Raw genomic sequence first — 24,895 nt, 5'->3', positions numbered from 1 at the left:
AGCACTGGTGCTGTGCAGGCAGCGCCAACAGGCAGTGGCAAAAGGCAAATCTCATTTCTGATTCCCACTGGCACAGGTCAGCAGTGGGCACGCATGTCCTCCTGCAGCAATTCCCTCAGCACCACTAAGTGACCCCTTCTCAGCAAAAGCCAAATGAGATAAGAGTCTTTCAGTGCAGCTATGGCCAACTCCTGCATGCGTGGAAACATCTTTTATTCCTGGGAAAATATCCAAGGGTGAGACAAATCCAGCTTCACTTTGTGGCACTGCAGTGGGTGCGATCAACCCTGCTTGACCCAGCACCCTCACTCCTGGGATGGTCAGAGCTTCTGCATGCCCCCACCAGCCCCGTGCCCATGGTGCCCAGGAAGGATGGCTTCAGACGGTACCTCCGTCAGCTCCACGTTTGCGGGGTCTCCCAGGATAGTGCCGTCGGGCTGCTTGTAGCCAGCATAGCGGATGAGCTGGGCGTTCCAGATGCGGAAGTCGTGCTTGCTGTCTGTCCGCTGCGGGAAGATGGTAATAGCAGATCTGGAAGGAAGAGGCAGCGCCGGTGAACGCTGAGGACATTGCAAGGGCACAGGACAGGGGTCGTCAGAGGAACGGCAAAGTGTTGCGGGGCAAAAGTGCTGCCCCTGCCTGCCCACCACCCTGTGCACCACCTCTGCTTGTGCCTTGGACAAGCCCCAAACATTTATTATATTTCCTTCACCGGAAAAAATCATGGCCAGGTGCACTCCAGCTCTGGAATTTGGGGTGTTTCCAGCTATTCAGCTCCAGGCAGAAGCTGGCTGCTAACATGGGGTTTCAGATAGATCTGAAGAGCAGTTTGTGCCCTGCATTTGATGCAGAATATAGGAAAGGAGAAATAATTGGAAAATCTGCCCTTTGAGGTCCCACAGAGAGGAAGAAGAGATATACTTGGACCAGCAGGACACCTTCCCCTGATATCATGTCCCTCTAACAGTCCTCAGGACAGGTGCTGGCTACAGCCATCCTGTTGTGCAGCGGGTGCTAAAGGAGACAATGTCAGCAGGGCGTGGAGCTGGGTTGACACACATCCAGAGGCCTTCGGGTATAAACCCTGGCAACTCCCTGGGGGCTCACCTGAGGTTCCCTTTGTTGGTGGCGTATTTGATGTGGTTGCAGATATAATTGAACATCCCATGGGCTGTGGTGCAGTCCCGGGCATCAAACACCTGAAACAGTGGAAGCAATTGTGGTGATGCGGAAGGATGCTCCAACTTGTAGGGCAGAGCCAAGCAGAAGAAACACAGCACAGGGAAAGCCCCAGAGGCCACCATGACTTGTTAGGCATCTAAAGCTCCATAATTATGTGTTCCCTGCCTTTACAACATGTGGATGCCTTTACAACATCCAGCTGCCCTTTCTGCTTTGCAGAAGCTTTGCTCAGGCAAAAACCTCCTCAATCCAGTGCTTTCAACATGCTGCTGTTCCTGGCTTATCCACCAACAGTTTTGGTTTCTGCTCTTTGTCTCTTATAGATCAAGACTGAAAGCTGAAATAGGACAGGTATCAGTCAGGCCTGAGATCCACTGAGAGGATGGGGAATCACAGAATCATAAAATGGTTTGGATTGGAAAGGACCTTTAAAGGTCATCTAGTCCAACCCTCCTGCAATCAGCAGGGACATCTTCAACTAGATCAGGTTGCTCAGAGCCCCGTCCAACCTGACCTCGAATGTTTCCAGGGATGGGGCATCTACAAAAGGACAGGGAAACCAGGAAAGAGGGTCACAGGAGGCTTGAAGACAACTTCTTGCAGAAACAGCTCCTTCAGATTCAGATACGCCAAAAGAAACAGTGGAAGAGACGAGTTGAAGGCTGAGCTGGGAGCAAAGGAGGCCCAGCCTCCTGTTCCCAGGCAGTGCCTATACCCGCTGTGAAGCAGCCACAAGAATTGCTCAGCAGCACTTGAGCTGTGCTCCACCTTACAGAGAGAGACGTCATCTCCGTACCAAGGGATTCCACTAGAGATCACTAATTCAGATCCTGCCCTACGCTTCCAGCTAGTCAAAAGGGCACTGAGCCAAAGCTTCTCCTGTACCAAGGATGAGTGTGTCCTGCTGCCTCTCTGCAGGCAGAGCAATAGTTTTGGAAGCAGCACGTAAGATATTGGAGCAGTATCTGATTTGGGAAAAATCTTCTCTAGAGCACCAGCTTCCACTTGGCCCCGTTTCAGACACAGACACCTTGGCTACACCTACCCCACAGATGCTTTTCCAGCTCCTGCTGACTTCCCAGCCTGTGCATCCCCAAAGCTGTGAAGGAGAGCACGGCTGCTGTGTGCTGAACACCCCCAGCTGTACCTGTGCCGTGCTTCCCCGGGTATTTGAAGAGCAAGTTTTGCCTCTCCAAAACTCCAGTGCATCCTTTGGCAGGCAACCTGCCAGCTGTCTCCAGCTGTGCTGGTGCTCACCTGCAGCTTGGACCACTGAATCCTGCCCACACAGCGGGCTGCATTTCTCCAGGCATGCTTGGCTCCATAGATCAGCTCTGTGTCTCGCAGCTGGTAGGTATCAGTGGCTTCAATCTCCTTGGTCACTTCCTCCAGCCTTTCCATGTGGGCCTTGGAGCCAGATCTGCACGTGTGGGCAACGGAGGAGATGGCAGTCACCAGCCCGGGTGGAGGGCAGGGAACCCTGCTGCTCTCCACCTGGGCACGAGTTCGTTCTTTCTTAAGCACATGTGTGTACTTATACACACACGTGTGTGTGTGCTTTCAGATAACAGATGACCCAAGTGCAAATGGGAGAGGTCAGTAATTTGCACAGAGGCACACAACAAATGCTAGGGATGAAACTCCCCTGAAGAAGTAGCTGAATGTGGAGCACCACAGTCTCACCCTGCTTTGACTCGCAAATGTGAAAGATCAGATCATATGTGACATCTCGGCATAAGCAGCAGCCAGGGCCTGTGACCTTCTCTGGCCAACACTTACCTCTTTATGGAGGAGTAGTACTGGTCAATGAAGTCCTTAGCCAAGAGGAGCACCTCCTCTTTTGTCCTGGTATCTTCTGACTTGCGGACGTGCTGGCTAGGGGTCATTACTGAGCCCATGCAGATCTGCTCGGTGCACGCGGTGGCCTGATGAGACAGAAGGAGACAAGCGTGTCTTGGGTTACTGCTGCACTTTTGGTTACATGAGCTGGGCTGGGGGATGTCAACAATGTGCTACGCAGAAGTTGGTGGCATCTTTGACAAACAGGGACATTTCCAGCTTATTTGTTTTCACACCTATCTGTAACATTGTGTAAGACAGCTCAAGCATGTGCGGTCATCTGTTGTCCCACCCGATACGGACAATTGGGGCTCACTAGATTCTTGGTGCCCCAGCTTGGCATAAAGTCATATGCTTTTCCTGATTTATCCCAGATGGGCTTCCCTCTCACCCAGCTTATTGCACCAGAGGTTTGAAATTCAGACACCACCAGAAAAAAGAAGACTGGCCTGAATTCATTCAGTTCTGCATTTCCAGGTGAAGCCATCTTGGAAACACTGTGATCCACTCAATTATGCTCAGACAACTTGTGGCCAGTTCTATCAACTCTACTCACCATCGCCGTCTTGAGGTGCAGAGTGTCGTGAAGCACGGAGCCTGTCTCCCAGTTCTTGATTTTGACAAACCGTGGGCATTTGGAAGGGCTTCCATTCACTGTGTTCTTAGTTGGGGACTGCCGGCCGGGTGGCGGTGGCTGGACAACAGTGAAGACCAGGCACAAGGTTAGTATTCATCAATGAGACACGGGAAAAAGACCACAGCGACAAGCAGCATCTTGTATTAGCGGATGCCTGTGCTTAAATCTGAGTGATAATATAGCAAGTCAAGATACACGATCCAAATATTGGCAGCATTTGGGATCCTACAATGGAGCAACCAACTCTCAGTGCAACTGAGAAGTCACCTCTGTTTACAGAACAGCCAAACCTGTAGAAGAGGAGTTAAAAAACAGAGACAGAAGTGACTTAGGAGAACGTTGTGTTGAAGTTTCCCAGTGGGAGACTTACCTCTCTAAAATATATTAGATGTTTCTTTTTAAGGAACATCACCTGCTCAGATTTTACACGTGCCAAGCTCTGCCTCACTAATACCAGCACCGTGAGATAGAGCTAACAGCCGATCATTGCTCTGAGCAAGCCAAAGGCATATCTCCTTTGATATCAATGCTGGAAGATCGTAGGAATAAGGATGGATAAATTATGCAAGTGGGAGGGCTGCTGAATTATGCATAGTTGGATTCCTTCAGTCTCAGCTCTGAATCTCCAGCCCTCCCTGATACTCTGCGTCAGGGTGTGCTCATCCAGCACATCTTGAGTTATACACCAGCATATGGAAGAGTCTCAGCCAGCAGAGAGCTTGTAACGAGAAAAGCTGGCTGCAAGTGCTTGTATTTGCACATGTTTTCACAGATAATATCTAGTATTTCTACTGTGACTCTTATTCACCCCAAGCACTTAAAAACTTAAAGAGCAATCGGTGCCTGCCAGCATATCATGGGACAGTGAGATCTGCGGTGGCCCTGGAAAGCAGAGACGTTTCTTCTAGGAATCAGATCTTATAGTAGGGTGTAATTCAGTCACTGCATCTGCAACGGTGTTGCTGCAGGTTTCAAGGGGAGACCTGATCCCACACCAGACCGTCCTGTCAAAACCTGCTTATATTTGGCACCGCTTAAAGGCTTGCCTCCCTGCAAAGTAGATCTGGGCTTGGGCCGAGTTTTGATGTAGGCTTCCTAAATGACTCCTGTAGCTTGTGTCCCTTTCTAATCCATCTGCAAGGCTTTTTAAAGATGGCACTGCCTTCAGCAGAGCTGCGCAGAGTCTCACCCTCCTTTTTGGTGGTTCTGGGCTCATGTCACAGTTGCAGCTCATGGACTAGCAGCAATAGTATAAATCCAGCATTACAGCCTGAAGAACCAACAGAAGAAGAGCCAACGCACGGTGGAAGAAGCTCTTGTTTCAGAACAAGCACTTTTGCTGATGAGCAAACCCAGGAGGGAAAGCAACAGGGGCCACAAGGATGGCAAAAGCAGATGAGGCTCCAGGTGTAACTTGTTCTTGCTTTGCCAAACAGAGCATTGCTCTGCTTTTCTGAAGCAGAGAGAGATCGACGCCTGATTGATTGCAAGGCTGATACCTGGGCTGAGCAGACACCACTGCATTGCCCTGGTGGCAATGTTGGCCATATTTTTTACCCAGTCTTTGTTTTTACCATATGCTCCACACTTTTTTTCCTGGAAAATTGGAATTTTGCTATCAAGCAACCTGAGGTTCACAGTGTAATACCATGGACTGAAAGCATATGCTGGGAGCAAGAGACAAAGGATGGAGGGGAAGGGAGAGCTTTACAGCCTGACCCCTTGGTAGGACCCTCTTTGGTCCTCACAGTTTCCAAAAGCCGCTCTCTGCACACCCTCAGGCTATGCTGTCACGGGTCTCTGTGACATGCCTCATGTCACAAATCCTGTGATCTTCCCAAGGAGCATTTTGAAGTCCTAGCCCCTGAAGCCAGATGACCACACAGTGGATCTCAGCTTCCCCTTTCCATGCTGCAGAAAAAAAATATAAGACTTCATATAGAGCTCAAAACCAGTAGTAAATAAAAAGACCCTCCTAAATATAGTCCTGGAAAAGTACTATTTTTAAGTTCATTTTTTTCAGTTTTGGGGAATCTGACCTGAATTATGGCAGTGGCAGTTCCTCATCATTTTTTTTCTGCTTGTTTTACTCTTTCAAGAGAATTAAACCGTTCCTGAGCCACTAACAGCATCCTGCGCTCTCTGAACCAACCTGGGCCACCCTTAGGACCAAAGGGGATAATCTGCCACCTTCCTTCTGAGCGTGATTGCTCAGAGCAGCTCTATGAGATTGGTAAGACATAGCTGAAAACTGCTGCTCAAAAATGCAAACAAAACCAATCCTCTCCTGTACCTCCACCTGCCAGAGAGAAATTAGAAGGACCAAGCAGAAAGTGTTGGTTGTATCCAGCACCGCTTTTTTATCCTGAGTTAGTTTTGATTTGCTGACAGGGCTTCAGTGCAGCTTAGGAGGTGTGCTGCTGAACAACATCTTGCTAGAGCAGGTTTGGCCCAAGAGCGTGTTATGAATGCAGATGTAGCAATGATCACATCCTTGGAGCGAGCAAGCTCATGGTCCAAGCTGGTGGACATCAGCTGCTTAACATCTGCCTACAGATGTTCTACCTTAAACCTCTCTCAGAGATGCTCACTTTCCTTTTTGGCTTTTCCCTGTGGGAACTGGCAAAGTTTGAATCTTTGCTGAAGGAGGGCCACGGTGCAGAGGCATGCTGAATCCCTGGGATGCCAGCCGGGCTGGAGCAGCCGAGGCAACACCACCTACAAGAAGCAGAGGTGCCAGGTCTGGCAACCACATCGCAGAGCAGCTGTGGAGAGAGCAACACCCAGAAGAGACTGGGAAAGAGCTGTGTGTGTGTGTGTGTGTGTGTGTATGCGTATGCCTTCCCTGCATCGCAAAGCTGAAACCAAATATTACCCCTGGTTCTGTCAGGGAAGTTGTGTGAGATCCTTTCATGTTTTAATTAGGCAGCTGTGATATTAGTGACTCAAGAGTGGGACAAACGGAGAGACTAACGTAGCAGTCGGGGCGCACATGCATTATGCAAACATCTTTACAAGGGAGCGTGTTGGCACTTATCGTCAGCGTGCAGCTTGCGAGCTGTCTGCAGCTCTTACAGATGCAAGGGAGAAATGCACCCAGCCCTGGACGCTTCTTGGGGCCAGAACAGCAGGAAGCATCTCCCTTTTTGCAGACCCGAGTGGGCTTTGCAGGTCCTCAGCCTTCCTCCCGCGTCCCACCTGGGCTTCAGGAGTCCCTGCGATGATGGCATATATTGCCCTGCTGAAATGCATTGACTACGGGAGGACAAGGTCCACAGCATTAGCCCAGGTCATAGATATATTGGCATGCTGACATTTCCTTCCAGACTGCATTAACCCTGCTAGCTGAAAGCGTGTTTTTCACTTTTATAAAGCTGTAAATCATCTTTACAAGCGTGGAGCTGATATGACTCCCCTCGCCTGCTAGCTACATGGACACACACACCCCCGCGGTTACCCTGGAGCTCCTAACAAATCAATCTGTACGGACTGAAATACAACTCACGCAGGACCTGGGCTGGTGCAGTCACAGTATCTTTCCATCGGTCAGGTTTAGGGCCAGGGGGATTGGGCTCCTGGGAAACAAGCAAAACACACTGCGTGATTTTGCAAAAAAAAAAAAAAGGATAGGGATCGATGCCCAACGGGTCTTTCAGCACCTTATTATGAGCCTCAGTGAGCATTCCCCACCTGGCAAGTGAATCCACCAAATCCTGCTTTAAAGAGCAATGTGTATAAACAGCTCACACTTGGCTTGACTTGCCCCTGTGTTAACAGTATTTATCGCAGCTTGCAAGAAGTTCAGTTGCCTTGACCGCATGCAGCCCGGGGGAACGGCTGCAGGGAGCGTGGGGGAAAAACCAAACTGCCTCCAGAAGAGCAGGCATACCGATTTGGGGATAAAAAGGATGAAAAGAAAGCTGCACATCTAGTGAAAAAAAATATTAAAGAGTTTAATAGCAGCTTAAGACTGGGGGTTTTGGCAGCCCTAACACGGAGAGAAATTAAGCTCTGAACACAGAAGGTTATAAAGTGCTTATAGTAACAGACACATACATGCAAGGAGCTTAGCAAAGGAGGCAGAAATTGTCTTTCCAGAGCTGGGGCAAAGGGAACAGAGCGGTGACGTGTCCTTGGGCGAGACAGGCTCGTGATACCTGCCACAGTGCATTAACTGCATGGTGGGACATGGGGCTGCCCAGGGACGTCTCTCCAGCAGCTGAACAAAGTGTGTTGCAGCTCTTGGATGCACCCATTTGTGTGTGCTGATGTAGGATGATACCCACCATAAGGTTGTCTGTGCTGCCGGGAGAGCTGGCTGCAATCCTGAGCTGCAGCCAGGCGAGGGGAGGACAGAAATCCCTCCCAACTGCATCTAAGTACCCAGCCAGGTTGGCTAAAACCTTGCAGCAAGTCTGGCATGGTCAGGAGTATGTCAGCCGTCCTGCATGTGCATCAGCACCCGCACAGTGGGTCTCGCACGTCCCGCGAGCCTCCCACACTGTGCGTGCTGCAAAAGTGCATGTGAACATCGTTCTGCTCAGGAGTCCCAGGAGAAAGAGCAGTGCTGCTGGCACAGGAGGAATGAGGGCGTGGGCAGAGTTAAACCACTGCGGCCAAGACCACGTCACCTCCATGGGCATGAAGGGACCGTGTCATCTCATGTGACCTCACCCCCTGCTTCTGGCTTTGCATCTTGCAAAATGCCCGTGAAATGGGAAAACATCCACTGGCAGAGCCATGGCCTGGGAGGTGCTGCTGGGCACTGCTGGGTATCGAGGTCAGGCTCAACATCTGGGTGTCAACCACACCATGAGTGGCACCCACCCTGGGGTGGTCTGCATGTGGCACGGAGCGGTCTGCATGTGCAAGGAGCGTTGCATTGCAGCTCATTGGAGCTGGGAAGAGGCATCAGGCAGAGGTATCTGCTGAGGACATTCCTGAGCTGAGGAAATACTGATTTTCTCGGAAGTCTTCATGTGACCACTAAATCACTTTTGTCCTTTCCCTTGGAAAACAGTCCTTACTGTGTCACTCTGAGAATGGTGGGGCAAGGAGACCAAATTGTCCCCAGCCTGGTCCCCTGTGTCCTGCCCTGCTGCTGGTTAATCCCATCAGGGAGACATGCTTGCCTGAACAGGCTTGGCAGTGCTCATGCACATCATGTTTTCCCCGAGGTGATCTTTCTGACCTGGCATGATCTGCCTTACGTCTCTGGCTTTGCTACAAACATGGAGTTAATCCACTTTTGGCAAGGAAGCCTGAGAATTTATGTCCGTGAAGTGTGAGGAGATGAAAAGGCACCGTACAACATATTATCTGAAGTGCTCTATTGAATTACCGTCATATGAATCAAAATGACTTTAACGATGCAACTCGGCTTTTGCCACAAAAAGGGACAACAGTCCCAAGGGAGGTTTCAGGGCCCTGGTCCCTGGCTGCGTTCCCACCCCACTCTGGCCCCTTGGATGAAGAGCATCGTTCTCCAGTGACCTATACCCTGTCCAAACCACGGGGAATTTGGCTTCTGGACCAAATGGGCTCTACGCCCCATCAGCTCCAGCTCTTGGGATCAGAGGTCTTCAGGGTAGTGCATGTAGTCCTTGCATGTTCTCTGTGGTGTGAGAGTCCACCAGGATGGGTCATGTACTCCCAAACCCCCTTCCCACCCAAAGCAGCACAAGCCATGGGCTCTTACCTGCTCTGCTTCAGAGTAGGGGTTGTTCAGCACCACGGGCACGTTGCTCTTCCCCCACAGGTCACCGAAGACATGGTTGTTCTCCATCCGAGCTGGTAAGGCTTTCTGCAGCTTGTTTTCCCCTTCCCTGAAACTGAAGGGTTAAAAACCATTTGGGTCAGCGGGCAGGAGGGCGGCTGGGTGCTGGGACCACAAGGCCAGGTCCCGGAGTGATGGCTTCAGGACCTGCTCCAGCTGCTTCCCACAGGAACGAAAACTCGCGCCTTGCCCTGCAGAAGGGGAGGAAATGCTCTGCCTTGGCCAAGGCAATGAATCACCGTGGTGAGGGCAACCCAAACACAATAGAAATTTCACCACGTAGGCAAGCGCAGTGCCTGCAAAACAACAGGAAACCTCTGCCCCAACACGGGCTCTAGCAGGGTTAGAAGCCAGACCCTCTGCACCCCAAAACCCAAGCTGGAGCCCTGTGAAAGCAAGCACAGAGCTGGGGGAAGGAGAGCTGCACGCAATTCCAGCTGCAAAACCTCATAGCAAAACCTCATAGCAAAACCACCTGGGTTTGCAGAGCAGCTTGGTGTTTATGAGTGGAAGAGAGGAAAAAACCCCAAGAAAAATAGGTGGCTCCCGGGAGGGAGAGACAGCTCTCTCTCCTCTTCCTGACCTTTACAAATGCTGCAAATGCCGGCAAGTGCAAGCAGTTTTACTCAAGCAAACTGATGGATTGCCTCCACGGGGCTGGGGATGTTGGTAAGGCTGGGGGACTGAGGATGTCCCCAGAGCTGTCTGCCCTGGCCTGCGCAGTGGGACTTGGGTAGCTCACGGTGCACACAGTCTACCGTGCACGGTTTGCCTGGGGAACGTACCGCGGGATGTTGGTGAGGCTGCTAAATGCCATCCAAGCAGGTGATGGAAAACCACTGCCATATGAGCCCTCACAAAGGAGAAAAACAAATGGGGTTTAGAGACGTGACATTCAGAGAAGGCAGGCTGCGGCATCCGCACCGAAGGCACCGACCGCCCTGGTGAGGCCACGCGTGGGAAGGAGCTCCCTGGGTTGGTCCGCACGGGGCCATGGGCCAGGACAGGCACAGCTCTGTGGCTCGCAGCCACGCTGCCTTCTCCCTTGCTCAACAGACCATCGAGGTAATGTGCTCTGGCAATTGTTTTGCTCCTGCTGTCAGTTCTTAAGAGTCTTCCAGATGCCCACTAAAGTCAGTAATGAGCCTTCCCATTAATGACGGCAGGCTTTGGGCACCGACCAAAGTAGGACACTCGCACTCAGGACATAAGTCACACCAACACGGTACTCTTGACACCATCTCAGGAAGACACGTACGTACAAATAAATTCAGTTTCACAACCCTCCTTGCCCCCCAGCTCATATCTTTAGGTACAGCTCAAGTAAAATACTTCACTTAAAGACGATCTCCCTGTGCTCTAAGTTTTCTGTAATTTTTCTGCCTTTACAGAGCGATGTTCAGCTGCCAAAATATTACACTAGGTTCCTGGACACCTTCCAAACATTGGCTGCCTTAGGGTGAAAGCGGCCAGCTTGGTGCAAGCGAGGAGGTACAGGTGCCACAGGGGCAGGTTTTACTGGGTTTTCTATGCCCCCCCAGGAAAAGAAAGCTGTTCTTTTGTGGCTTGGCTCCTACGAGTGTGTGAAAGGGTTTCAATCAGATAAAACACAAGAAACCCCACCCTCCGCACCGCACAGCCGCAGCCAAAGACAACAGGTCCCGGCTCTCTGCTACACGGTGGTGGTGCTTTCGGGAGCGCTCGGCAGCCACACAGGTCCCAGGGCTAGGGACAACCGTGAACCATACAGTACCCACTCTGCCCTCTATCAGCCCACCCGAAGGGGAAGCTCAGGGTCTCTTGACACATCCAGCCTACCTCCATCTAGAAAATTCCCAGCAGCAAGACAGAATTAGCACGATGAAAATTCAGCAAATCTGGCTCTTCCCCTGGTTTAATAACTGGTTATTTAATTCCCCGGTTTGATAACCTCCCGGAGCATACTCATTTCCACGGCTGCACATCCCTGCCCTCCTGCCCTGAGCCCCATCACATCAGGGAGAGCGGAGGCGGGTCAGCACAGAGCCCCTGAGCACATGAAATGATGGGCGTACACGAGCCACCTCTTGTAGCTGATGAGCCCCAACGTGCTGCTCCCCATAACTGGCCCAAAATCAAGACACAAGCACTAAATCCATAAGGTGATGGAAGAAATCCCTTGGCTTTACTGATGCCTGGGACTTCGCAGAAGGAACCTGCCTCCTAGGGGACCACGGTGCCTCTCCAGGGGCACAGAGTTTGCCTCTATGCAGACAGGAGAGGCTTGGGCAGACAGACCCCAGCGTGCCAGGTATCCCACAGGCGCCTCCAAAATAACACTGACCATACGCCTGCAGGCGCCTGGCACAATCTGCTGTTTCCAGGAAGGTGTTTGCAAGCCCTTCTAAATGGGCGTCTGCCGGCACGAGGGAACCTCGGAGAGGAATCCATCAGTCGGCAGCAGCAGCCGGAGGTCTCGGCTGGGAGGCTGCACATGTAATCTCATTGTCTGCACACCAGCAAAGCCATAAATGCTGGTACCTGTGCCAACGGCACGGAAAAAGACCAGATGCTTGAATTAAGTCATTGCTGTAGCTACTTTGTGTATTACAAGTGTTGCTGGAGCGGGGTGCTTCTCCCATTCACTGGCCTCAAGCATCACCCGACAGCGCGATGCACCGTCCTGAGGAACAGTGAAGTCCACGTGGGCGTTAAGAGTTGGATGCTTAGGAGCAAATGCTCCACACATCCCATTGCATGTTTGCAACTGGGCGGAAACGGGTTGCGTATTGCTATTCTTGACGGACTTACGGCTGTGTGAACAAGGCAGCGAGGTGCTGCCCTCACCCTTAGTCTCTGCTATAAAAGCACAGTCAAGCGTAGCTGCAACAAAGCCATTAGTCTACACTCATGGCTGTATCTCTCGCCTCCATGCCAGTGTTGTGCTGCAGTTTGCTTGGTGTCGGGTGAGGAGGTCCGTCCCTCGCAGGGCTGCGGGTGCGTGCCTCTGCGCTGAGCTAGTGCAGACCTCTCCCGGATGAGGCTGCCCAGAAGTATCCGGCTCTGTCTTTTGGAGAGAGACAGGGAGAGAAAAGCCCATTCAGAGCAGCCACAGCCTCACCCCAGATGGGGGAAAAAAAATTAAAAAATCAATTGCTTCATTTTACAAATATTTCCTGCCCGTTTCTTCTAACTGCCTTGTTTGCAAGCTGACAGGAACAGGGTCTTTTGGGTCAGTTATTTTCCTCTCTTGACTTGGCTTCCCCAGCCACCAGCAGGGACGCGGGGTGACCTGCCACATTCATACAAGGATGCCACTCACACGCTCAAGGAGACTGGCAGGATGGCCAAAACACCGTGCCCGAGCTCAGCCTCCAGATGATGTTTCCAAAAGCACTTTATTGACGGGAGAGCCCAAAGGGCCATTCTCACGGGTTCCCGGTGGGCGACGGGGAGGGCACGGTTCCCCCCAGGGGTGTTTCAAGGCAGCCAGGTTGGACACCCCAGGGAGCTGCCATGGGAGCAGCCCTGCCTACAGCTACGCAGGGGAAAGGGGGGCTTGCCCTGGGCTCCTGGCAGCCTGTGGAGAAATCCTCCTCACTCACCGTCAGACCCAACCTGGGCACTTTGGGGTGTTGAACAGGCTTTTTAAAATCATCGCTTTAGTGTCTTTGAAGAACTGGAAGCAATGCTGAAGATCTGTCCTTGGAGGGGCTTGTTTGGCTGAACTCTCCCAAAGGCCAGAGGATCCAGAGATCCAGGGTCCCACTGCCAGATCCATTAAATACTATTTCAGCATTAACAAAATCTTTTGGATCCAGAGCAGGTTTTGGGGAAGGGACCCCACTTGAGGTCATCTTTTGTTCTGAAAGCAAAATTTGTTACTTAAAAAAAGAAAGAGGAATCCTGCCCTCCCCCACTGGTGCACAGGCAGAGCCTGGGATGCTGCCTCACCTCGGAAAGAGCATCTGGCTGTTTGGAGAAATGAGAGGCACCACTGTTTTCTTTTGACTAATATGATGATGTTGCAGTGCTCAGAGTGATGAAGCAGAAGGGAAGTTGCTGAGACAGCCCTTTGAGAAATTTCTCCAAAGCTTTTCCAAAAAGAAAGAAAAAAAAAGAGCAAAAAGAAAGTTTGTCACTTCACTCCTTTGAATTTGCTTGGCAGAAGGATCTCTCTGATTTCCCAGGCAGAGAGGTACCACTAGGTGCTGCAATCCCCAGGGGCCAATTTGGATGAACTGACAGGGACATGGATGTCCACGCTCCTGATGATGGCTCTCGGGACGTGATGCCGATAGCCGTGCCCCGTGCTGTGACCACAGGGGATGGAATCCTTCCAGGCCCTTGTCCCGGCAGCTGAAAACCCTACGCTGGCACTTGGGACCTACATAGGAAGCTCACATGTGCACACCTCGCTTGCTCTGAGCTGTGGGAGAGAAGTACTTTCTTTTTACTTTCTTCCCCTCTCCTGGTGTGTCCTTGGGGAAGGCTGCAAGGCTCCGCTGCACATTGCTCCTCCTTCCAGCGCTAGAGGCGGGGGTAAACGGCTCTTGCCTCACCTTTCTTTTGCCCCATGGAAAACCATACTCCAGAGGGCATTGCACCCTCAGAAGTTAATATTTCCTTGCTATCATGCTCCTGGGGCAGCTCAGAGTCCGCAACGTTGGAAAACGTGCTGGCTGCAGACTCCTCACTTCGAGGGTTAAGGCAAGGTCTGGCACAACAGCACGTGTTTGAGGGAGAGGCAGGAGAAGGGATCGGGCAGGGTCTGGAATTTGCAGGGGGCAGAGGATGGAGCAGAGCCCAGGAAGGAAGTGGGAATGCGGGAAGCAGAAGGAATAACTCCAAAAGGTGAGATGCGCTCCCCGGAGAGGCAGCGGGGCCAGCGTGCCTGGAGCAGGTGATTGCAGAACCATCAAAGCAAGAAGCCACTTCCTAAATGAGAAAGAGAAGCTTGAACGGTGCTGAAGGAAGAGGACAAAAGCCTCACCGGCAAGCGTGCGGCATGGCTTGAAGAAGGTCTTGCACCCTCAGAAGGTCAGAGCGTCTCTGGGCTGTGCCCAGTGCTGGGATTAGGGACTAATGAGCCGAGCAAGCTGCACAGAGCGGCTTCGGAGAGAGGCCTATGAAATACGAGGTTGGTAAATGCCGTTGAGTAGGCATTGACAGATAAAGACTTGGGAACAGATCCAAGCGATCCCAAAGTCCCACCGGCATTGTTCGAGATTCAGCCAGCATCAGATGCAACCTGCAACCGTCACGCTCATCCCTTCCCAGCCATGCCCAAACAGCACCCGGAGGATTCGAGCCTCAGCATCTCATTTGGATGCCAAACGCAGTTCAGGTCTGCTGGGAGAGCGCAGGCTCGCACATTGGCCATAGGTTTGTCTGCTGGGACCACGTACAAGGAGAACGGCTGTCCCGTGGGATGCAAGAAGCAGCACCAGCACAGGGGGCTGAGCAGGTGAAGGGTGCTTTGGAGACTGGTCCAGGAGGGCTCCACGGGGGTATATTCAGGTGGAATATGCTGTTTGCAGGCACAGAATGCCTCTCTGGCTTAGACTGATGTCGTCAGAGTGACGAGGAAGAAGAATCCGCCGAGGGAGAAGGAGAGGGTTATTCACTGCCAAAGCTTCCTACTTCACCATTTTGCAGAATGGCAATAACATGATAGTTTCAGGGAACCTTTTCATTTCAGAGGTTTTAAAGTTTCATGTCCAAGTACAGGATAATGAAGACATCAGAAATGCAAATGAAATGTTTTGAGCAACACAAAGAGATTTTGGCGGCGGCGAAGGAGGTGGGAGGAAGAGAATTTTCTCTTCGAGAACTGCAAAATTACGGGGTTTGTTCCAATGCAGGATGGAGCCTGAAACCTTGAAACCCTTCATAAACAGAATTCCTGCTCTCAGCACACTGCTCCCTCTCAGGGCTGCTGATGCTGCTTTTTGGACCGAAACTGCCATGTTTCCATCATGCTGTTCATGTTATGGAATAGACCTGAGAAGAAAAATAAATACTGGCAACTCAGCAGGGGGGGACGGGGGGGACGACGACAACGGAGGGAAGATGGGACATGACAATCTCCCTAGAGCTCAGAGGGAAAAACAGGCCTAGGTTAGCTGGCAGAGATTGAATCAAACTCTATTTTTGTTTTCTAGCCCACGGTGAGCCTCATGGCAGAAATGCCAGCTCTCATCATACCTTGCACCCCACTTCCATGCTCTGTTTTATGATCGACTTCATCGCAGATGGCTTGAGCCAAGCAGCAGACATTCAGCCGTGGCCGCAGCCCATCCCATGGGCACGCACCGTGGACCCAGGGCACCTTGCAGCAGGAAATCAGCAGGGAGCAAAAGCCAGGTCATTGCAGGAGCAACTCCCCCAGGGAGTGCAGACCATGGGTGCAAGGGATGGAGATGAGCTGATATTTTTTCCCGATGCATACTTAATAGTTTCCAGGTTTCCTTGCAAGTAACATTAGAGACATGGGCTGGAAGCCCAAAGCATCAGGTGTAATTTGAATCGCTTTTGGCAAAGCCCACCTTGAACAAGAAGTGTTTGCCTCCTTGTGAATAACCTCAGACTTGTACCATTCCTTTCCACCCTGGGAAAGCTGTCACAGCTCTGCAAGCCGGACCGGCTTTGACAAAGTGCTGCAGGCTGTGAAGGTCAGCACCAAGCAAAGACAGAGACAGAACAGGGTTGGTCCCGAGACCAGCATGTCCAGCTGGATCGATGGTCAAGTGGTCCAAGCTGTAGGTGTCAAGCTTAACCTTGAGCGAGGTTTTGCACCCTCCTGGTGTCTAGCTAGAGCTCTAGTCCTGTTTTGACTAACGCCAGCTTTGCTTGCTCCCCCCCAAGCCGGGAGAAGTCACAGCCTACAGCATTAGAGCTGCATCAATCTGATCAAGCTTGCTTATTTTTGGGCGCATTTCTTTGGCATCGACCAACACAGTCTCCATCGTTATCCGCTCCCCATCGCTCCCTGACCTTTCTGCACTTCTCTTATGGACCAAGCAAACTCTCACTGTAGAAGACCTTCACAATGCCCCAGCTCTGTCTGAGACCAAGCAGAAGAGATGAATCATCTCCAGCATGTCGCCGGAGTGGGAGGCGAGACGGCTGAGAAATGCCCTTTAGCCTCCAGAGCAGCTCTTGACAAGTTTTCCCTGCAGTATATCTCTTTTCCCACTTCCCTGCTCGAGCCCCGGTCTTCTCACTCATACAGAGTCCTATCGCAAGAGCGAGGCTGCAGCTTTTCATCAAGCAGGAGATTGAAGACTAATTTTGACCGAAAAGTGGATTTTCAGTCCCAAGGTACATAGTTTACATAGAATTTTTTTTTTAAAGGATATTGAAAAATAAAGTGAGTGGAGTTTTGGTGAAGTACCCACTTCACTAATATTCTTGCTGGTTTGAGGTCCTTCAGTTCAAGAGAATTCAAAGTGTTTCGGTTTAAGCTCTTTATGAGTAGAAGAGACTCCCCAGAGAAAAATCACATTTTTCATCCTTTCCCCCAGCCAGAGCAGAATTTCCTTGGAGAACCTGCAGCTGGTGGGACAGGATGGGGACACCGGGGGACACGGTTTGAAGGGTGAGGCTGTACCTTGTATTAACGCTTGGGATTGTGCCCTCCGGGGGCTTCACCAGGTCATGACCCCCAGCTCCATCGCAGCAGTCTTAGCAAAAACAGAGGGACAGAAGGGATTTTTAAGCACCCCTGCACATTTCGTTGGACCTGTAAAGTACAACCCCTTCAAGGTCTGAATTCTTTGGTTGCTTAAACCAGGTTCCCCCAGGGATGGGTTGGTGCTGGATTAAAGGACACACAGTCCAGGCAGGTGGCCCTCAGCCTTCCAGGGAGAGTGCCAGGCTCAGGGGGTTAAATTGCCTCCTGTGGCACAGCAGAGACCAAACCCGACAGTTTCTGAAAGCAGCCAAACAAAAAAGCAGTGTGCCGAGACCTGGGGATGTGCATGGTGGGAGGGGACGGCAGGGAAGGATGTCCCCAAGCGTGCCCTGTCCCACCGCTCTTCCCCAGACATCTGCCACCCGCCGCCGGCGCCGAGCTGAGCTGATTTTTTTCCCTCTGACTCAGTGTGACCACCCTAATGGGCTTTGAGTAACTGTGTCCTCCGCGCAAAAATGCACAATTTGGGAGAGAGCAGAAATGACAGCATGAAAACAACCAAAAATAAAAAAAAAAAATGGAAAACACACAGTGTGGGTGTTGGTTTGTGATGGGAGTGATCAGGAGCTCAGCCTGGGCTCTGCCACCCAGCCAGGCGGGGAAACCACTGCAGGGATCCCGCTCCTCCGCAGCCAACAGCTCTGCCTTTCATCTCTCGTTGTTTCTGATAAAAAAAATTAAATACGTTTTTCTCCCCTCCCTAAGGAAGCAGGTGCAGCAAGGGAACTTGGAAGTTACAAATCCTTCTGTCACTGAACTGAGATCACCAGCTTCAGCGAACCGTCCCAAAAAAGCCTCCTGGCTTCTACAGCCAGTCGATAACTGAGGGCAGCCACAACCTGCTGTGGCACTTGACACTGCTAAAATGTGTTCAGGGACCTGGGGAAAGGCAACAGGAAAAGGCAACCTATCATTGCTAAAAAAAAAAAAAAAAAGCTACCAACACCGTTTTGCAAAGCATGAAGGGCCACAGGGAGCTGCTCCGGCTCCGGAGCGATGGTCTACATCTCAGGGAAACACCAAGGAAGATCAGGAGGGCAACACCACACACACAGCCCCTTGCAGAAGCAGATATCAGAAATGAAGCAGTTCCACCCGCATGATGGGACTTCACGCTCCTCAAGAGGCCATGGGGCAAGCATCCATATGTCCCCACCCTTGTTATACATGTATAGGCATATTGAAATCATCAGCTTGATCTAGAAGGAGCAGAGGGGATGAACAGGCAGCTCCGCTGTTACATTTCAACAAGGGATGGCCATTTCTGGGCTCTTGATGGGAAATATTTCCCCCCTTCCCAGAAGACAGGAGCACTCAAGGCAGGTCCCACTGCCCTTGCACAAAGGTCCCCTTGGCTTCAGCTGGAGGTGGCCTGGGGCTCCCCTGTCCCCTCCCCAAAGCCAGAGCCTGACTGCCAAAAACACAGAAGGTTTTGAAACTCATTTCTCCTGGGAAGCATTGTACTCTGCTGGTCTGACCTTCCTTCTCCCTCTCCGGCAGTTAATCAATAGCAGATTTCAAGGGGAGAGCTCCAAAGCAGAACAGCAAGGACAGACAATACCATAAATCTGATTTGGCAGGTGGGGAAACTGAGGCATGGGATTTTGTTTAAAACTTAAAACAAGTGAGATTGAGAACACAGAACAGAAACAAATCCTAGCCTAGCCCACAATCCACCACATCCCATAGCGCAGCTTTCCACGAGACATTGCTCCTGCTGTTTCCCCGATTTCCCACGCTTACATCGTTCTCCCTTTCTTCCACCATCTACTCCCAATTTTTCATTCCTTTTATCTTCCCCTCAACAACCACTTCCCCCTTTTTTGGCATCCTTTCCTCTCCATCTCCGTCCTGCTGTGTCAGACAGCAGCCGTTTCTGGAGAGGTGCCCAGCGACACCTAAACCAGCTGCGTTGGGTAGCCAAAACCAACACATTTCACCCAATGTAAAAAATGTATTTAGGGACCTACCAGTCCACCTGGACTTCTATATCTCTTGTCTCTACCTTGGAGGGTGCATCTCCATCGCTGTCCTTACTGCTGCTCTTCAGGAGATCCAGGACAGGCTCGATTTCTTTGAGCAGTTCATCTTCCACGCCACCGTTGAGGCAAGGGTGACCACAAGCACCCTCCTTCCCCTTCCCAGCGTCCTGCCCTTTGCTGCTAGTAACGACGCCGTTAACGTGGACCATCGGCTCCACCTCCTGCCTGATCTCTCTTGTCCACAGGGAGCCCATGGTGCGGTCGGCTGCTGGCAGCGGCTGCTCTTTGCCGTGCGGGCTTGGGTTGGACAAGTCAACCGCCTTCGGAGTCGGGCAGAGGGGTCTGGTGACACGGATGGTTTTCGGTGTCCCGTCGCCTGCAAAAGTGGTCTCCAGGTGAGTGGTGAAGCCCTCGGGGCCCCGCAGGATGAGGACCACGTAGGTCTCGGAGGCGATGCTTCTCAGTATCTCCAGTGCGGTCTCATAGCTCACGTCCACCAGGGGCCTGCCATTGACGGCTAAAATGATGTCCCCAGCCTGGATGAGGCCACTCTGCTCCGCAGCCCCTCCCCGGATCAGGTCTGAGATGATGACGGGTGGCTTGCTGACGCGCTCCTTCACCAGGAAGCCGAGACCGCCCACCTTGCGCTTGAAGAGCCTCACCGAGATGACGTTGGGCTGTATCTGCTGCACGCTGAACACATTCTCTTCCATGGCAGCCCCCCTCTTCGAGCCTGCAGATCAGGACCTCGACACCCACTGAGCGCAGAGAAATTCACTGCCCGAGATGCTTATCCACACCGGGGCGGGGAAGGGGCAACTCGGGCTTTTAAGCAACCGGCCTCACTGCAAAACTCCTCTGGGCTTTGGCTGCAGGCTGGCTTTCTGCAGCATACTCGCTGCCGCCTCTCTCCCAAAGCAATGTCCTGGGGAAAGCAGGGTGTATCACCAGTGGAAAGCAAGGCTAGGGGCAGGGCAGGCAGGGCAGGCAGGGCAGGCAGGGCTGGGCATCGCGCGGCCAAGCAGGGGCTGGAGGGGGCAACATGCCAGCTTCCAGTCAGCCTCTGGTCCTGTGCTGGGCAGAGGGAGGGAGGCAGCCCGCTTGCTTCACCGACATCCCTGCAAACGGTCTGCGATGTTCTTTACCTAGAAAGGAGGAAAAAACAACAAAGGAGAAAGAAAAGTGAGATAGGGCGGGTGTAAGTGTGGGCTCAGCACGGGGCTCGGCACGCCACAGACACCCACATGCATCAGCCCGTCCCCACAGATGTCATCCCCCGGGCTGCATTTGGGAGACAGGCTGCAGTCTCCCATCGCTCTGGGCTTTGTTTCCTCCGCTCCCCCTGCAAAAATCGGCACCATCTGTTCGGCGGGGGCCGGGAAAGCACGGGGGGAGCAGGGGAGCCCTGGGAGGGGGCTGCTGGGCAGCCTTGCTCAGACCCTCCCCGCTTTGCCCATGGGTCGCAAGCAAAAACCGTGCAAGTCTGGCAAATGGGTAGAGCCGCATGGAGCTCGGCAGCAAATTCTGCCGGTTGAGGATCTTGTCTCCATGTGTTTTCCAGAGTATCCAACAACCTGATGGTCGAGATGGATCGGGGTGACCAGACAGGGGACGTATGTCCCTGCCCAGGATGAAACCCGTTCCAGAGGTGCTGTCACATCGAGTCCGTTTCAACGCTTCAGGAGAAAGAGTAGTAGCCACAAGCAAAACGAGGCAGTTGAAGAGGACATTCAGCTCCCCTTACCCTGAGTTACAGCAAAGCACTTCTTACAACGGCAAGTGCTTTTAAGCCTGGCTACAGGGATCACAGCCTCAGCCTGGCTCAGCTCCTCCTCTCCCCATATGTCAAGCCTGGCATGGGGATACAGGAGGCAAAGCTAGCACTCCCCCGTGCCCAGCCCTGCCATCCCCTTCTGAACAGTTCCCAAACAAACTGCTTCAGCTGATGGGAAACCATCTAGAGGAGAACATGCAATGAGTTTACCCAGCTCTCGGGGGAACCTTACGCAGCTGGGCATGACTTTCTACAGCCCTCACGTGGCTTGGGGAGCCACGTCTCATTGACTCCTGATGGGACCCTGGTTCTTACATGCCTACGCTTGCATTCGCTAACTTCAGCTCCCACATCCTCTCCGCGTTCCCCTCCCATTTCTTAGATGCTCTGGAGAACATTTCTCTCTGTGACTGTGCCCTGACATTTAGCAGCAAGTTGAAATGCAGTTGCCTTCTTTTCTTTTTTAAATCTGAATTTTGGGGAGAGAACAGAGGGCACTAGATCTGCAGGCTGGAGGCACTGATGTGCCAAGGAGAATACTCTCCTGTCTCCCAGAGGCAGCACATTTGGGGCAGTGTTTGCACCTTCAGACACCTCACACCAAGCCTCCCTCTGCCAGGAGCTCCTTCCAGCACCCGGATGGGGAAACAGGGATCTGAGAAGCAGGGCAGTGACACCAGCCCTGGCATTGACTCACTTGAGCATTTTAATCCTCATGTGATGAAGACTGCTGACCCCAGACTGGCTCTTTACAGGCGAGTAAAGTATAAAGCAATTAGAGCCCGATAACCCGAGCCGATGGATTTAACACCTATTGCCCTTCTCCTGCCATCACTCAGCCCTGCAGAGCAGTAGCAGCATACAAAGGGTTAAATGCCACCTGAGTAGGTTGGTGGGGAGTCACCTCCTCAAGGGCTAATTAGCTTGGGTGACATAAGCCCTAATTGCTGGGTGACTTCCCGCAAGTGGCCTTGGCCAGAGGTCACTGGAGCAGGACCTGCGCCAGCCCTGATGAGCTGTGCCACCTCGAAGGGCTCGAGGCAGCAGAGCAGGACATCTTCTCCAGACCCTCAGGCCACCTGGGGAGGGAAGGTCACATATTTGGGGAGGAAGGAGGGAGGCAGAGGTCTGCTTGGACAGGGAAGGTCCTGCCCCTCTCCCTTTCCAGCCCCTCCATCCCTTCCCCAGCCAGACCACGCTTTCGCCAGCAGCGCTGGACATGGCAGCACAGGCAGGACCCCAGCCAAGCCTTCCCCCTCTTTCGCAGGCGGGAGCCCTTGGGGTCTTTGGTGCCAGCGCCAAACCACAGGAGCAGCTCCCTTCTCCCTGCCCAGGGTCTGTCTTTCCCTCGCCCTGCTCCCGGCAGCCCACCAGCATGCCCAGGAGCACGGCATGGTCCCTGCATCCCCCAGCCCCTCCACTGGTCCCCCCTGCAAACAAGGTCACCGTCACCCGGACATCCGCGCAAGCCACTGATTCACTCAGGACTCATTTCTCATGTATTAGCTGACGGCGCAAGGCCAAACGAGGCTTTGAAAGCAGTGTAAGTACCACGCGAGTGCGGGACTGTCAGCTTCCCCGTCCAGGGGACAACCCTGTTATTTGCTCTGAATTAGTCACCAGCTACGCGGTGCTCATGAACTCCTCGCAGCTGGTGAAGTCTGTGTTCGCATCGTGCCCATCCCAGCAGGGCCAGGGCCACCTCGGGCACTGCCCGGCACGAGCCTCTGTCGCTGCCGGGCTGGCAGGCATCCCCGGCAGCTCCCGCGGGTGGATGCCCAAGAGCCGAAGGAGACGATGCCTTTCAGCCTGGCTCGACCCCTTACTGCAGTGCTTGCAGGGGAGCGGGGCGATGCTGAGCTCACTGGAAAGGGCCCTCATCCACCCCAAAAAGCTGAGAAACCCCAAAGTGTTTACAGTCCCTCGCTCTTCTCCCACCAGGCCCATTTCCAGTTCTTTCCTCCAAAAAGCTTATAGCAAAGCTTATGATTTGTTACATATGTGCAGCTCCAGCCTGCAAGATCCCAGAGAACAACATTATTGCTGGGTGCAAATCGTTCCCCATCCCCGAAACTCGCCGACATCTCAGCATTCCCTACAAGAGGGAAGAGAAGAAAAAAGTAGATTCTAGGCGATACCCAAGCACCCAGCCAGGGCTTTCTCCAAGATGGGGGGGTGAGCACCAGCGTGTCCTCTACAGACAAGAGGGTGACTTGCTCCCAGACCTTCCCGGTCTCACCCATGGGTGATCAGCAGCCGGTATCTCCCCCTGCCTCAGCTGCAGGCTCTGCAGCAGCAGCAGGGGACTGGCTGGAAGACAGGGAACAATATTATTTGCCTGTTCAGGATTTTTTTCCCCTCCTACCAACTTGAGCCTTTTCTTGCCTTTTTCTCAGCTGCTCCCCAGGGTAAGGAAGGTCAGAAAAAAGCCAGAAGCAGAGAGGCAGGCAAGGAAATTGAGGGCAACTTGTCTCTAAGCCCCAGACCCTTCTGCTCCTTTGGGGAAGAGTTGGACAAGGATTTTCATAGAATCATAGAATCATTTAGGTTGGAAAATAACCTTAAGGTCATTGACACCAACCGTTTTCCAGCTACAAAATCTTGCACAAACTCAGAATGAAGATGGGAGGGAGAGGGAGAAGTTCAGGGCATGAGAGGGCAGCAGGAGACACCTGGGACCACAGGGAAGACTTCCCCAGAACACCCAGCGTGGGTCAGGGATTCCCCCTGCCCGGCTCCCAGGGGGTCCTGGGACTTCTGCAGGTCTATTCCCAGAGGGAATGAACGCTTCGGATGAAACCTGAAGCACTCAACCCCGTGCGAAGCGATGGGGAGACGCCGGCTGTTTGCAGCGCGGGTGGCTGAGCTGTGCTCAGCTCTGCCGAGTTCATTTCTCCCTACGAGCATCATTAAGAGTCTGATTTATGAACCCAAGAGCAGTAGTATGTTTGCCAGGTTGTACATTTAAAGCTACTGGAGGTGTCACATCTAACTCCTTAAAACCGGTGAGAGCAGTGCAGTGAGCAGGGTTTCACTGGGGTGAGTGCTACTCAGGTGGAAACACTTATTTCACCCCTGAAAGGCAGCTGGGAGATGGCCGATGCCATGGGCAAAGCCGGGCTCAGCTCCCTGCCAAGCCACCCCGCTTGAATAAATAGCCACGGACGGTGCCGTCCCACTCCCTGCCTCGGTTTCCCTCCCCTTGCCAAAGCATAAAACCAGCTCAAACTACAGAAGAGCAACAAACCCTGCTGAGCTGCGAACTTGTAGCACCGCAGACAAGCGTTAACTCTGATCTCCGATCTCGACACCGATCCACGCTGACATTGCTTGTTTGGAGGCTTTAATCAGCATAGGGAAGAGCAGCAGAACAGGCTCCCCTACGGCACTGATGAAGGCATTCGCTTAACCAACAAGCCCTATGAAAAGCAATAACGAAAAGCTTTTAGAGTCACCAGATAACATTTCAAGCAACAAACTCCAGCGCATATGTTAATTGGATGATTTGATTTAGAAAGCAAAGTGGAGGAGAAATCAGTCTTAGGAGCTTAACACAATCTCTTAACTCTCCCAGCCAGAAGCTGCAGGCTACGGTGAGCTAGGATGTACCCAACACCAGCCCTTCGGTGTGGGCACTTGGCTTGCCCTTGCCCTCACAAATCAATTTTGAGGCTTGTCTTCGCGTCAGTAATGGCTTACATTTCTACGTGCCAGCTTTAAATGGACACCATTGTCCTATTTAATTAGTTTTTGTGGGATTTATAGCGTTCAATGAAGAACCCCAGGGCTGATGGATTTATGCCCGTTTAATTTTTATGACCCATGGAGCGTCAGTGAATCTGATGAGGAGCAATGGGATGCAACATATGCACAGTTACTGTAAACCTGCGTGTTTGTGCATCTGAAAATGGAGCATTAAAGTGATTCACTGGCAGCCAGCTCGCTCGTGCCAGCAGTTCTGCGCTCAACTCCCGTTTGGCTCAGACTGACGCCGCGGTGTATCTATGTACAGGGCCTTTTAATCCTAAGA

General features: G+C 52.4%; 1 protein-coding gene across 2 annotated transcripts in view; it reads right to left on the bottom strand.

Moving 5' to 3' along the window:
* Window positions 1-19,827, bottom strand: part of NOS1 (nitric oxide synthase 1) — a 39,238-nt gene extending 19,411 nt beyond the window's left edge. The window contains exons 1-7 of one of the 2 annotated variants that reach the window (XM_072879860.1): window positions 19,080-19,827; window positions 9,357-9,489; window positions 3,578-3,715; window positions 2,962-3,107; window positions 2,440-2,602; window positions 1,108-1,199; window positions 390-531 (exon numbers count right to left, since the gene is read on the bottom strand). In XM_072879860.1, the coding sequence (XP_072735961.1) occupies window positions 390-531; window positions 1,108-1,199; window positions 2,440-2,602; window positions 2,962-3,107; window positions 3,578-3,715; window positions 9,357-9,489; window positions 19,080-19,804 (1,539 nt within the window). In that variant the 5' untranslated portion in view covers window positions 19,805-19,827. The remainder of the gene's footprint in view (window positions 1-389; window positions 532-1,107; window positions 1,200-2,439; window positions 2,603-2,961; window positions 3,108-3,577; window positions 3,716-9,356; window positions 9,490-19,079) is intronic. The other variant, XM_072879861.1, reaches the window with a different exon arrangement.
* Between the last annotated feature and the right edge of the window lie 5,068 nt (window positions 19,828-24,895).

Source organism: Ciconia boyciana, chromosome 15 (assembly GCF_034638445.1).
Source record: "Ciconia boyciana chromosome 15, ASM3463844v1, whole genome shotgun sequence".
Lineage (NCBI taxonomy): Eukaryota > Metazoa > Chordata > Aves > Ciconiiformes > Ciconiidae > Ciconia > Ciconia boyciana.
The sequence above is the reverse complement of the archived record's forward strand: the minus strand, read 5'-3'. Positions and strand labels throughout refer to the sequence as shown.